The sequence below is a fragment of the Cryptomeria japonica genome, chromosome 3 (assembly GCF_030272615.1).
Source record: "Cryptomeria japonica chromosome 3, Sugi_1.0, whole genome shotgun sequence".
Lineage (NCBI taxonomy): Eukaryota > Viridiplantae > Streptophyta > Pinopsida > Cupressales > Cupressaceae > Cryptomeria > Cryptomeria japonica.
In genome coordinates this window covers 253,148,382-253,163,038 of record NC_081407.1, presented here as the reverse complement: position 1 = coordinate 253,163,038, position 14,657 = coordinate 253,148,382, and the positions used below count along the sequence as shown (strand labels likewise).

At 37.4% G+C, this 14,657-nt stretch overlaps 1 protein-coding gene across 1 annotated transcript; it reads right to left on the bottom strand.

Moving 5' to 3' along the window:
- Positions 1-2,729: 2,729 nt before the first annotated feature.
- LOC131045700 (uncharacterized) lies at positions 2,730-4,143 on the bottom strand. The gene is made up of 2 exons (XM_059217300.1): positions 3,275-4,143; positions 2,730-3,114 (listed from the first exon to the last, which is right to left on the bottom strand). Exons 1-2 carry the CDS (start codon positions 4,141-4,143, stop codon positions 2,730-2,732), a joined length of 1,254 nt encoding a protein of 417 aa, XP_059073283.1.
- Between the last annotated feature and the right edge of the window lie 10,514 nt (positions 4,144-14,657).

The following is a 14,657-nucleotide window of genomic DNA, read 5'->3' as shown; positions in this document are numbered from 1 at the left end:
TCGGGTTCACCAAAATGTAAAGTGGAAAATTGAACCCTAGTGGTTCCCCACCTAGGAGAGGGAAAGGAAACCACTAGGATGATTTTAACTTTGGAGATACTTTACTTTCAAAAGAGGGGTTTGAATCCACTAGATCCAAATCCAAAATAAATAAGGATGTGAATACCAAGTGGATTGCAAGAGTTGGAATGCGATTTTCTCTCTTTTGTAAATAGATATGTTGACTTGTTGACTATGTAGAAAAGGGAGATAAAATGGATGAAATAAGGAGCTACCGGTTCGGGATCGCATTGTAACTTCAGATTTGAGATATTTAGACTGATACAAATCTACCCTACAAATTTAGAGAAATTCGTCGGGACTACGTTGAAAGTGTACTTGGTCCTTCAAAAAATCTGCATGCCGAAAAGGGTTTATCTGTCTCTGAAAATGAAGGCCAAACTTGCAATTACAGTTGTGCACCTGCAACCTACACACATAAAAGAAGGGAAGAAGGGTTGTGGATAGGGGTTTGCCTTAGTAAAACCCTGGTTGATGAATCAATCTTGAAAGAAAGTAATTGCAAATGCTTGAATGTGAATAATGGAAATCTATACCTTGTAGATCTGCAATTTGTTGATGATGGTTACTTTGCTTCTTGAATATGATCACAAATGTTGTATGAAATGGCATGTAACATGACAAAACCCTAATCACACACATTTGCTTGCAAATGAATGCTGTAATGTTTCTCCAATGGATGAATGAAGAAGAGAACTTGATGGATGCTTGAAGACTTGAATGCTTGATGATGATAATGAAGACCTTCCCCTTGGATTTTGCCTATTCTTCTGTATATCAAATGAGGAAATTGAATCTCTTTGTTATACATGCCTAAGAGAATTATTTTTCATCTCACTAAAGGCCAACATCAGGGAGATTAAATCCCGAAAAGAAAATTTGGTTCAAGGGTCGGATGGACCTATCTTAGGGCCACCTAAAGAGGGGGGGACAAGGTCATCACGCCCTGTCCTACCCTATTTTGGGGCCTGGAGAGGATCCTAAGATGATATCACAGCTAAAACGGGAGGAGACTTGGAATGATGATGCAGAGAGGGGTCTCAATAAATTAGGGAGATGCAGTCACATAGGTGAGGGCCTAAGATGTGGTCAAAATGGCAAGGGTCACAATTTTACCATGCTACATGCACCTTTTCTTGTTCCTTTTTGTAATTTCTAGACTCCTTTTTCTGATGACCAGATTTACCATAAAACCAACAGTCACCATTTTTGCCTCTAGACTTCGATCTTCTTACTAATTTGGATATTCGATTATGGTTATTTATGCGTCTATTGTGGATTCACCCAATGAAGGTTCTTCATTCTTTCTTCTCAAATCTTCACTGAGAAGGGTAGCTACTACATCATCAAAAAATAGCTTGTTCTTGTCAGATACCAAGGTGTTAATTGCTATTGCAACTTCATCCTAGCTGCTTGGTAAAGAGCATAATAAGAGAATGGCTTTGTTCTCATCATCTTGTGTCATTCCCACTAAATTTTCTTGGTTGATTAAGGTTTTAAATTCATTAATGTGGTTTGCCATAACGCTACCTTCCTTCATCTTGAGTTTATACAACTTCTTCATTATAAACACCTTATTTGCAGCTGATGCCATTGCATACATGTCTGTAAGCTTGTCCCAACCACTTTCGTTGTTGTTTCAGCCATGACATTGAAGAGGACATTATTAGACAGCGAGAGAAAAATCATCGCTCTTGCCTTCTTATCTAGTTTTTCCCATTCTTCATCAGTCATCGTAGATGGCTTCTTCGCTTTCCCTTCAAGTGCAAGTGAAAGGTCCTACTTTATGAGCAAAGACTCCATCTGTACTTTCCACAAACCAAAATTCTGCCCGGAGAATTTCTCTACCTTCGCTTCTTCCTTGATTTCAGAATTTTAACCACCTAAATCTCAAGCAAAGATCCAACCTCGCTCAAATACCAATTGTGAAGAAAGAAACAAACCAGAAATTGCAGATAAATACAGATAAAACCAGAAGACCAAAACAACAAATAAAGATTAACACAATGTTTATAATGGTTTGGCTTTAAATGCCTACATCCACATTAAGAGCAAGGGAATTTTATATTATCACTGTCTGAAAAATTACATCAAGCTGAGCAGCTACATATGAGATATATATAACAAATGAACCTTCAAATTCGACGGACAAAAGTTCAGCGGTGAAGCTGCCGGTTGAGCTTCATTTCCTAACACGAGGACAGGGGTGGGGATGGCGCCTTGATGGACTTGTCCTCAATTTTTCTTGAGATGGCCGTGTCAGATTGCTCTCAACATCCTATGTGATCCAGAAGCACCCACACATGAATCAGGAATTCCCCTCCTGCGGTGAGGAGCTCTGCATGAAATGTAGACTTATTATAGAAAGAAATATTTATCAGCAACGCCACCCAATAATCTGTTAATATATCCCACCGGTTTTCAATGTTCTGCAGCTGCCTGGCTAGCTTTGCCCCAAAACCTAGTTTTGTTTCCTCCTCACAGTCTATTAAAACTACCGCATTATCGTACAGCTCAAATCTATTCACAAACTCCACAATGTCATAGTGAAATTTCATTTGACCTTTCTTTGCAATGTCGGCATAGAGGGGCAAAAGATTAGAGTGAGAGACCAAAAGATAAGAACAGTACCTGGACAGCATCGTAGTCAAACGAACGTTTTTGTCATCCTATCCAGGATTCGGCTTCCAGTGTTCCTCACAAATCGCGGTGGCGATATGCCATGTGAGAATGAGATCCTCCACATCCATTTTGGAAGCCCACTTTAGATCTTCGCGCAAACAGGCTTCAAAGGCATAAAATTTGCAAATTGCAATGTCTTCGTCTGGAGAGCATACATTTTGAAGCTTCTGAAATATAAGCTGCTTGAGATCATCCTCCACAGCCGTTGCACTGGTATACCTTAACTTGATGTACCACAGTACAATAAAACTCCTCGGATATTTGCGAGCCACCTTCCATATACAAGAAGACTTAGTCTTGAAGCAAGTATCTATCACCCTGTATTGCGGAATTACATTCTTCCAGTACTGATTTCCAAGCCGCTTCCGAATCCTGCGGAGCAGACACTTAGTTAAATGAAAAAGCTTGAGCTTGAAGTTGTGCCACTGAATACATCTTTTTCGGTCGGATTAATTTTTTCTCCATTGATTCCAGCACAAATGAACCACACCATAGTCCAGTCCGATGTCAGAACTCTGCAGAATTGATAAACCTCCACAGCAAGCGCTGCAGAACATAAGACACTACTCTGAACACATTCTCACATTCTAGACCGTTTCTTAAAAAGAACCTCCTTGTTTTATTCCTCGACCATTCGTAGAAATAGAGGCTTACAAACTGCCGCTTATACAACTTGAATAAAGCATAAGATAAGCAGAGGAGGTAGTCATCTGTTGGCTGTCGGTCTTCGTGGCTCCATACATGTTGTATGGTTGTTACACCTGGAAATTCCCTTGGGGATGTAGGCCATAGATGATTTTCCCACCAATCATTGAGCTGCTTCTCTCCCACCACGATATAATTGAATTCTCCTGGTTCTATCTTGTCCTCGTGCTCCATAAATTTAAAAATAGGTTCAGTAGAATTCACGATTTCAAAATAAGTGGCGAATGCTAAGGCAGCTGTTCTTTCAACATACTTACAAACTCCTGCGACTAGTAGAAGAAAACCAGCAGCCAATACAAATCCTTCTTGTTTGCATATGCACATAACATATCCGGCAACAGAAACTTGATAAACCATAGTGCATGCATACCTTAACCAGAGTTCATTGTCAGCCAAGGCATACGCAGTAATGGCATCAGGGCTCCCCAAATGGAGAAGCAGCAAAGGAGCCCATATAACGTACAATCCGTTATGAGCACTATGCATCATCTTTCCAAGGGCGGAGATGGCCACAGCATCAGCTGAGATGTAGGCTCCCCACAAAAGTACCCGCAGAGATCGACTTGAGCTAATATACCTGCGGGCACCACAAACAACCAGCATAAGCTGCACCACCATGCTTGTCAGAACCAAAAGCCTGATCACCCATTCTATCTGAACTTGACGAGTCAAATGCAGCAAATATTCAATGTCCATGCCTCCGGACAACGAAATCAAATTGATTACAGCAAATGCTTGAAAGGACACACAGAGCAATATAATATATTATGTTCGCTTCCCTTCCCACACTAAAATATTATAGATCTTATTAGGATTTGAGATTTGGTGGCTTTTCAGCAAAACCCTAGCTTGTATGTTGACAGGTTTCAACTTTGTTGAACTGTTTTGGAATTTGTCAAAGATAGCCTGTTTCGAATAGTTCATTACGTGGGAAACACTCAAAGGAAGAATGTTGCTTTCTTCTTTATGTTTGCCTAACTCTGTCTTTTTCAAAAGTATGCAAATTTCCACGCCATTACACTTTAAAGGGTTAAACAAAATAATTAAAAGATGGAAATGAATTCGAATTGTCGGCAAGCATTTTTATTAAAGAATTAATTTATGTGTCCAATAAATTAATTTAAAGAAATGATTGACTAATATAAATATTTATTTATAAATTTTTTTATTAAATATGTATATTTATAATATTTTTATTTTAATTAAAGGGGTGTAATTATTTGTTTATTCATCTTTTGATAATACTTTTATAATTAGATATTGATTTTAATTAAATTTTGAGTTAGATAATTGAAAATATTTTCAATAATTTTATAAGAAAGAAATGATGTTTAATACATTTAATTATATTTAATATTGTTTAAAATATTTAATAGTGACACAATAAGTATTAACCATAACAAATTCAAGTTTATAATTATTTCCTAAACATATAATTTTTCAATAAGTCACATCAAATAATATTAATCTTAACATTTAAGAAAATTATAAAATTCTCTACATTTTGTTCTATATACATTACTAGATGTATCATCACTTATTCATGGCATTTGAATATATCATTCTTTATTATTATCACAATCCACTTTATATAATTACAAATTGTTTCTTTTTCCTTCATATATAAAAATAATTACACCCCTTTAATTAAAATTAAAATATTATAAATATACATATTTAATAAAAAAATTTATAAATAAATATTTATATTAGTCAATCATTTCTTTAAATTAATTTATTGGACACATTTTAATGCTTACCGAAAATTCAAAATCTTTTGCATCTTTTGATTATTTTGTTTCTGCTTTAAACTACACAACTTTATAAAAAGGAAATGCTTGCCGACAATTCGAATTCATTTCCATCTTTTAATTATTTTGTTTAATCCTTTAAAGTGTAATGGCGTGGAAATTGGCATAGTTTTGAAAAAGAGAGAGCTAGGCAAGCATAAAGAAGAAAGCAACATTCTTCCTTTGAGTGTTTCCCACGTAATGAACTATTCGAAACAGGCTATCTTTGACAAATTCCAGAACAATTCAACAAAGTTGAAACCTGTCAACATACAAGCTATGGTTTTGCTGAAAAGCCACTAAATCTCAAATCCTAATAAGATCTATAATATTTTAGTGTGGGAAGGGAAGCGAACATAATATATTATATTGCTCGGTGTGTCCTTTCAAGCATTTGTTGTAATCAATTTGATTTCGGTGTCCAGAGGCATGGACATTGAATATTTGCTGCATTTGACTCGCCAAGTTCAGATAGAATAAGTGATCAGGTTTTTGGTTCTGACAAGCATGGTGGTGCAGCTTGTGCTGGTTGTTTGTGGTGCCCGCAGGTATATTAGCTCAAGTCGATCTCTGCGGGTACTTGTGTGGGGAGCCTACATCTTAGTTGACGCTGTGGCCATCTCCGCCCTTGGAAAGATGATGCATAATGCTCATAACGGATTGTACGTTATATGGGCTCCTTTGCTGCTTCTCCATTTGGGGGGCCCTTATGGCATTACTGCGTATGCCTTGGCTGACAACGAACTCTGGTTAAGGCATGCATGCACTATGGTTTATCAAGTTTCTGTTGCCGGATATGCTATGTGCATATGCAAACAAGAAGGATTTGTATTGGCTGCTGGTTTTCTTCTGCTAGTCGCAGGAGTTTGTAAGTATGTTGAAAGAACAGCTGCCTTAGCGTTCGCCACTTATTCTGAAATCGTGAATTCTACTGAACCTATTTATAAATTTATGGAGCATGAGGACAAGATAGAACCAGGAGAATTCAATTATATCGTGGTGGGAGAGAAGCAGCTCAATGATTGGTGGGAAAATCATCTATGGCCTACATCCCCAAGGGAATTTCCAGGTGTGACAACCATACAACATGTATGGAGCCACGAAGACCGACAGCCAACAGATGACTACCTCCTTTGCTTATCTTATGCTTTATTCAAGATGTATAAGCGGCGGTTTGTAAGCCTCTATCTCTACGAATGGTCGAAGAATAAAACATGGAGGTTCTTTTTAAGAAATAATAATAATAATATTAGATACTTAATGTAATATCAATAATAATAATATTTACACATTTATTTGATTATATTAACACATCATCAGCTAAGATTTAAGCTCCCCACACAAGTAGCCGTATGAATTGATATGAGCTAATATACCTGCGGGCAGCACAAACAACCAGTAGAAGCTGCACCAACATGCTTGTCACAACCAAACACCTCACAAACCATTCTATTTGAAGACGGCGAATCAAATGCAACAAATGCTCAATGTCAATGCCTCTAGACCACCAAATCATGCGAATTAAAACAAACGCTTGAAGGCAAACAAGGAGAAAAAGAATTTACTGTCTTCACTTCTCATCCCACATTATAACTTTATGCATCTTATTAGGATTTGAGATTATAGGTTTCAACATTGTTGAATCGTTTTGGAATTTATCAAAGATAACCTGTTTCGAATATGTCTTCGATACTACATTACGTGAGAAACAATCAGAAGGAAGAATGCTGCTTTCTTCTTTATGCTTGCCTGGGTCTCTCTTTTTCAAAAGTATTCCCATGAGTTATTTCCATGCCATTACACTTTAAAAGGGCTGAACAAAATAATAAAAAGATGTAAATGATTTCAAACTGTCGGCAAGCATTTCCTTTCTCTAAAGTTGTTAGTGGGCTTTTTTTTTTTAAAGTTGTGTTTGAATAAAATTTAGTAATTTTTCAGTGGGTTTTTGGTTTGTTTGTTAATTAGAAAGGTTCGTAGTGAGTCCACTAGTAATCAAGTTTTGCTAAGTGCAAAGCTCCAACATCAAAAAGTAACGATGCGAGCCTCAAGCGAATTTAGATAGCTAAAACGATTTTTTGGATGAAAAAATCCTCCACCCAAAAGAAAAAGAGTAATTTAAGGGAATTATTTAATGATTGAGTAGTATAAATATTTATTAATAAATCTTTTGGTTAAATATACATATTTATTATATTTTAGCTATTTTAAGTAATATTTAATGAAAGAATTGTAATTATTTTCATCTAATGATCTTTTGATAATATCTTTAGACATGGATACTAATTTTCAATAAAATTTTGATTTGATAATTGAAAATATGTTCAATCATTTTAGAGGAAGGTATTATTTTGAGTATATTTAATTATTTTCAATATTGATGATGATTTCAAAAAATATTCTAAAGTGTCAGAATAAGTAGTAACCATAAGAAAGACAAGTTTATAGTTTTATATCCTTAGCATATAGTTTTTTAATAATATTTTTAGTAAGCCACGTTAAGTAGTATCAATCTTAGAAATTAAAAGAAATCGTGAAATTCTCTAAATTTTGTGCTGTACACATTACTAGGTGCACCATCACTGATTGAAGGTGTTTTAATATATGATTCTTTATTATTATCACATTCTTTTTTTATATAGTTGTAATGTGTAGAGTGTTGGAAATATGTGCCTCGAATTAACTTGACTTGTGTTCAAACTAATCAGAGTAACCTATCCCGATGGAATAGCTGTCGGTGTGACTCTTGTCAATGGCCCGATGGAAACTTCTTCTTGTGATCGGTTAATAGGTGAGCAAGTTCGGGACGGTCAAATGATTGTCAATATACTGCAATGGAGAGTTGCATGAAGATTATCCCTTGGGGCTTGGCAACAAAGCACGTGCAAAAAGAAGAAAGTTAAAGATAGTGCTAGTTGAAGGTGGATCAACGACTGTCGCTATACTGCATGATGGAGATGCACAAACATTATCCATCATGGCTTGGTGACCAAGTGGCGGGGCCCGTCAAGTTAGCAGCTTAGGCAAGTTAATGAGTGAGCAAGTTCGGGATGATCGGACGATTGTCACTATACGGCTATGGCAAGATGAACAAAGGTTATCCTCCATGACTTGGTGACCAGGGTGGGCCCTGACAAGAGAGCTTCATTCTGAGCAGTTAGTGAGGTCATGCTAAGGTAGTAGGGCACGGACTCTAGAGCAAATTAGGGGTGCCACATGGCAGAGCGTAGAAAGAGATTAAGGAAGATCAGACGATCAAGATAGCTATTTGGTTGTCTTGTCGATGACTCGATGGAATTGCCTTCAGTGATCGGGGTATTATCAGAGATTGGGAGAACTGGTTGTTTGCTACACTGATACCCGATGAGGTCGCCTTCAGCAATCGAGCTAATATTGGAGATCAAATCTACCTATTGAAGGCTATCCCGATAAGCCGATGGAGCAAATCTGTTTGGAACCACTTTAGTGGAGTCGCCTACTGGTTCATCAGAAGATCATAGCAATGCTTTTGTGGTCTTTCTGATGGCTGATGGTGTAGAGACTAAGTACAGGTGTGCACTCAAACCGGAGTCCAAAAGATAAACACTTGGACGTTGAAGTTGGTCTTGTTGGTGTATATGAATACAAACTGACCCGACTTCCTGGTGCATGTGGGATATTGTGTTTCTCATGAATGCAGACCAACATAGACAATTAGACTTCAAACTGTTGGTGCAGTTTCTTAGATGAACTATCAACAATCTGATATATGAAGCCATTGGATAACTATGGTGAATGTAATTGATTATTGTATGCCGATTGTAGTGTCTAGTTGGTGAGAATTTGAGAGCGAATACTAATAGTTGCAGACTGAAACTTTATTGTAAATTCATTTACTGGAAATAAAGTGTTCAACTGTTGGTGGTGGGTTTTTTCCCGAAAGGGTTTTCCCATGTAATTCTTGGTGTTTTGTCTCTGTGTTTATTCTATGTGTTTTGTCTATGTTATTCTATGTGTTTTGTCTATGTTATTCTTAACGTTCTGTAAAAGAATTAAACTACATTCTTACATGAGCTTCCATGTTAATTGACATTAGGAAGGAATTTCCACACTGTGCTTTCCTTACAAGTGGTATTAGAACTTGGCCCATTTTTTTATCCTTGTTGGGTAGGGTTGGTTTTTTGTGTCGGTTCTATTTTAGTGGGAGTCTTGCAGAGTGTCTACTTGTTTGTTTAATAGGTTAAGATGGTGAGTACCTCAGGGCGCATAGGCATGGAGAAGTTTAATGGTTCTATTTTCAAACTATGGAAACTCAAGATGGAAGACTTGTTGGTCGACCGAGACCTTTGGATTGCTATGTCTTGGCAGAAACCTACAGGCATGAAGCAAGAGGATTGGGAATTAGCCAACCAGAAGGCAAGGGGTCTAATTGGGCTATCTTGCTAATTCTATTCTGTTAAACGTCCATGAGGAGAAAACTGTACATCTTCTCTAGAATAAGTTGGGAGATATTTATCAAGCCAAATCCTTAGTGAATAAACTTTTATTGAGGAAGAAGTTGTACTCTTTGAAGATGGATGCAAGAACACCATTCACAGACCACTCGAATACATTCAACATGGTTCTTGCATAGTTAAATTTTGTTGGTGTGTCCATTCAGGAAGAAGAACATTGCATGCTACTATTATGTTCATTGCCTGACTCTTGGGATCACTTAGTGATGGCTATCGGTAGTACTACGACCCAATTCAAGATGGATAATGTGGTTAATACTCTTTTGTTAGAAGAAATGAGAAAGAAGTCTTTTGAGATGACAAAATATGCACTCTCTATTTGAGACAGACCAAAGGACAAAGACAATAAGAAAGGAAAGAAGTTCAAGTCTAAGTCTCAAGAGAGATCAAAATCTCTAGGCAAGACGTCAAAGGTGAAGTGCTGGAATTGTGGGCAAAAAGGGGATATCCAAAAGGATTGCGAGGAGGAGAAGAAGAAGAAGTATTCTGACATTGGATCTTCTCAGAGTGATGCAGATGCATTTATAGCAGACCTAGTAGTGCCTACCTCATATGACACTTGGTTAGTAGATTCTGGCACATCTTTTTACATGACCTCCCACAAGGAGTGGTTCTCGAAGTATGAAGCGTATGTTGGTGGAAAGGTATACTTGGCTAGTGATTCTACATTGGAGATTTTAAGGAGAGGTAGAATTAAAATTCAATTCCTAGATGGTAGAGTGAAGGGGTTCAATGGAGTTCTTCATATACCAAGTTTGGCAAGAAACTTTTCTTTGTAAGTAAACTTAATGATGTTGGAGTACAAGTTACATTTGTATCTGGTGGTTGCAAGATGACTATGGGTTCCATTGTACTAGCAAAGGGTGACTGCATTGGTACACTGTATAAGTTAAATGTTGAACCTATATGTTGTAATGTAAGCTTTAAAAAGTCTATTAAGAATACTGTAAAGATGCATAATGCTAATTCTTTGGAAGCTAAACTTCCTGCTGAGAAAACAATGCTCTGGCATAATAGGTTAGGCCACATAGGTGAAAAAGGTTTAAAATCTTTGAAGAATAAGTTGAAGGTCTAGATGATTGGAGTTTTGAGTTTGATTTCTGCGAACATTGCATATATGGAAAACATAATGATGTTTAGTTTTAGTCCAATTCTCATAAATCTTCTAACATTATGGATTATGTTCACTCTGATGTGTTTGGTCTAGTGGATGTTCCTTCTCTGTTTAAGTCTAAGTACTATGTATCTTTTGTAGATGATTATTCAAGAAGGGTAGTTGTGTACTTTCTTAAAAGTAAATTAGAAGTGTTTAGTCAGTTTAAGGAGTTTAAGAACCTTGTTGAAAATCAAATTGGGAGAAGGATTAAATGTTTAAGAATAGACAATGGTGGTGAATACTATAGTGCATATTTCAACAAGTACTATGTTGATCATGGAATTAAGAGACATAAGACTCTACCTTACACTCCACAACAAAATGGAGTTGCTGAAAGGTTGAATCAGTCTCTAATGGTGAAAGCAAGAAGCATGTTGAGTGGAGCTGGGCTGGAACAAAATTTTTGGGGTGAAGCAGTTGCTACAGCATGTTACCTACTGAATCATTCTCCTACTTCAATATTGGTTGACAAAACACCTATGGAAGCATGGTCTGGTAAGAAACCTTCTTTATGGTACCTTCATGTTTTTGGTGCAGAGGCATATGCTCATGTGCCTGATGTTAATAGATCTAAGTTTGATAACAAATTTGTGAAATGTATCTTCATTGGCTATGGAGTTGGTGTGAAAGGATACAAACTTTGGAATGTAGTGACTGGTAAAGTTATGTACAATAGAAGTGTGTTTTTTCATGAGCTGAAACCTATGTCACTAGATCACAACATAGGAAAGAAACGAGAAGATGAGGTTGAAATTCCTCTAGCTAAGGAAGAATCTCCAGAGATACTTGAAGATGAGGAGAGTTCAAGCAGTTCAAGTAGTTCTGAAGAAGAACATGATGATGAGCCTCTTGTTGAACCTCAGGAAGCCTCAACACCAGAGTTGAGAAGATCTACTTGAGAGAGGCCGCAACCTAATAGGTATACAACTAATAAGTACAGTCACTCATGTTAATTGTGCTTATCATTTACTTGTAGATACTGATAAGCCTAGGATTGTCAAAGAAGCTATTAAGATGCCTAATTCAGATTCTTGGTTGGAAGCTATGAATGATGAAATGTCATCATTGGATAAAAATAGAACTTGGTATTTGGTGTCATTGCCTAAAGGTAAAAGCCTGTAGGATGCAAGTGGGTATTCAAAGTGAAGTATGGTCCAGATGACAACATTGACAAGTACAAAGAAAGATTGGTTGCAAAGGGGTATTCTCAAAAGGAAGGTATTGACTATGGAGAGATCTTTTCTCCTATGGCTAAGCTGACATATATCAGATTTCTCTTGTCACTTGTAACAGCATATGGTTGGGAGATTGAGCAAATGGATGTGAAGACAACGTTTCTCCATGGTGATCTTGATGAAGAGATTTATATGTCTCAACCTGAGCATTTTGTGGAAAAAGGTAAATAACATTTGGTATGCAGACTCAAGAAGTCTTTGTATGGTTTGAAACAGTCTCCTAGAATGTGGTATCAAAAGTATTATACATTTGTTTTGTCCATGGGATTTGTGAGATCAAAATATGATCATCGTGTTTACTATAAAACCGAAGGTGATAGGATTATTATCATAGCTTTGTATGTAGACGACATGTTGTTCATAGGAAATACAAAAGGTATGATCTCAGATTTAAAATCTCAACTATCTATGAAATAAATGAAGGACTTAGGAGCAGCAAATTACATTCTAGGAATGGAGATCAAAAGGGATAGATCTAAGAGGAAACTTTGGCTCAGCTAGAGAAAGTATATAACCAATGTTCTTGATAGGTTTCATATGTCTGACTGTAAGTCATAGGTTGTTCCCATCTTATAGGGAACTAAGTTGTCTATGCTTGACAGTCCAAAATTTCCAAAAGAGATAGAAGACATGAAAAGTGTACCTCATGCAAGTGCTATTGGCAGTTTGATGTATGCAATGGTCTATACAAGACTAGACATTGCCTAGCCAATGGGAGTTCTTAGCAAGTTTATGTCGAATCCAGGAATAGGAAGGTTGCATTGGGATGATGTAAAGAGGGTGTTTATATTTCTAAAGGGAACTTCAGATTTTGCTTTGTGATATCATTGTCATTCAGATTTTGTTTTGTGGATTCTGATTGTGTAGGAGACTAGACAACAGAAGATCCACCAATGGATATGTTTTTGTCATGAATGGTGGAGCAATTAGTTGGATGAGCAAGCGGAAATCTACAGTCCCTTTGTTCACTATAGAGGCAGAATACATCGCAGCCACACATGCTTGTAAATAAGTTGTATCACTTAGGCATTTGAGTTTAGATATTGGTTTTAATGCAGGGCAGGTTGAAATTTGGAGTGTTAGTCAAAGTGCCATATGTTTGACAAAGAAAATTACTTTCCATGCCAGATCAAAGCATATTGATGTTCAGTATCATTTTGTTTGTGACATGGCGGAAGATGGAAAAGTTATTCTTAACAAGTTAGACATTCTGAAAAATGTTGCAGATGCCTTGATGAAACTGGTGAGCACTCACAAGTTTAGGTGGTGTTCTAATTCTATGGGTCTTGGTACCCCTGATTCTCAGTATTGTCTGAAATGGTAATCAGTCCAGTGAATTCCTCGTGAAGTGGGAGTTTGTTGGAAATATGTGCCTCAAATTAACTTGAATTGTGTTTAGACTGATCGGAGTAACCTATCTTGATGGAATAGTTGTCAGTGTGACTCTTGCCGATGAGCTGATGGAACCTTCTTCCTATGATCAGTTAACAAGTGAGAAAGATCAGGATGGTTGAACGATTGTTTCTATATTGCTATGGAGAGATACACAAAGATTATCCCCTATGGGTTGGTGATAAAGCATGTGCAAAAAGAAGCAAGTTAAAGACCATGCAGGTTGAAGGTGGATCAACGATTATCACTATACCGCATGATGGAGATGCACAGACGTTATCCATCGTGGCTTGTCGACCAAGTGGTGGGGCCCGACAAGTTAGCAACTCAGGTGAGTTAACGAGTGAGCAAGTCTGGGATGATCAGATAATTGTCGCTATACCACTATGGCGAGATGCACAAAGGTTATCCTTCGTGGCTTGGCCACCAAGGTGGGGCCCAGCAAGAGAGCTTCATTCTAGGCGGTTAGTGAGGTCATGCTAAGGTGGTAGAGCAAGGACCTCGGATCCAATCAGGGGGTGTCATGTGGTGGAGCGCAGAAAGAGATCAAGGAATATCAGACAATAAGGATAGTTGTTTGGTTGTCTTATCGATGAACTGATGGAATTGCCTTCGATGATCAGGTTATTACCAGAGATTAGGAGTATTGGTTGTTTTCTACATCGATACCCGATGAGGTCACCTTCGACGATCGGGTTGATATCGGAGATCGAGTCTACCTATTGAAGGCTATCCCGATAAGCCAATGGAGAACATCTATTTGGAGCCACTTTAGTGGAGTCACCTACTGGTTCATTGGAAGATCAGAGCAATGCTTTTGTGGTCTTTCCGATGGTCAATGGTGTAGAGATTGACTATGTGTGTGCACTCGAACCGAAGTCCAAAATATAAATAATTGGACATTGAAGATGGTCTTGTCGGTGTATATGAATACAAACCGCCCCAACTTCCTAGTGCATGTGGGATATTGTATTTCTCATGAATGCAGACCGACATAGATGGTTAGACTTCAAACCGTTGGTGTAGTTGCTCAAATGAACTCTCAACAATCTGATATATGAAGTCATTGGATAACTATCGTGAATTTAACTGATTATTGTATGCTGATTGTAGTGTCCAACTCATGAGAATTTGAGAACAAATACCA

Coding starts and splice junctions, on each gene's coding strand:
- LOC131045700 (XM_059217300.1), bottom strand. CDS start 4,143: ATGGACATTGAATATTTGCTGCATTTGACTCGTCAAGTTCAGATAGAA. Junction 3,115..3,274: donor CTGCAGCGCTTGCTGTGGAG/GTTTATCAATTC, acceptor TCTGCTCCGCAG/GATTCGGAAGCGGCTTGGAA.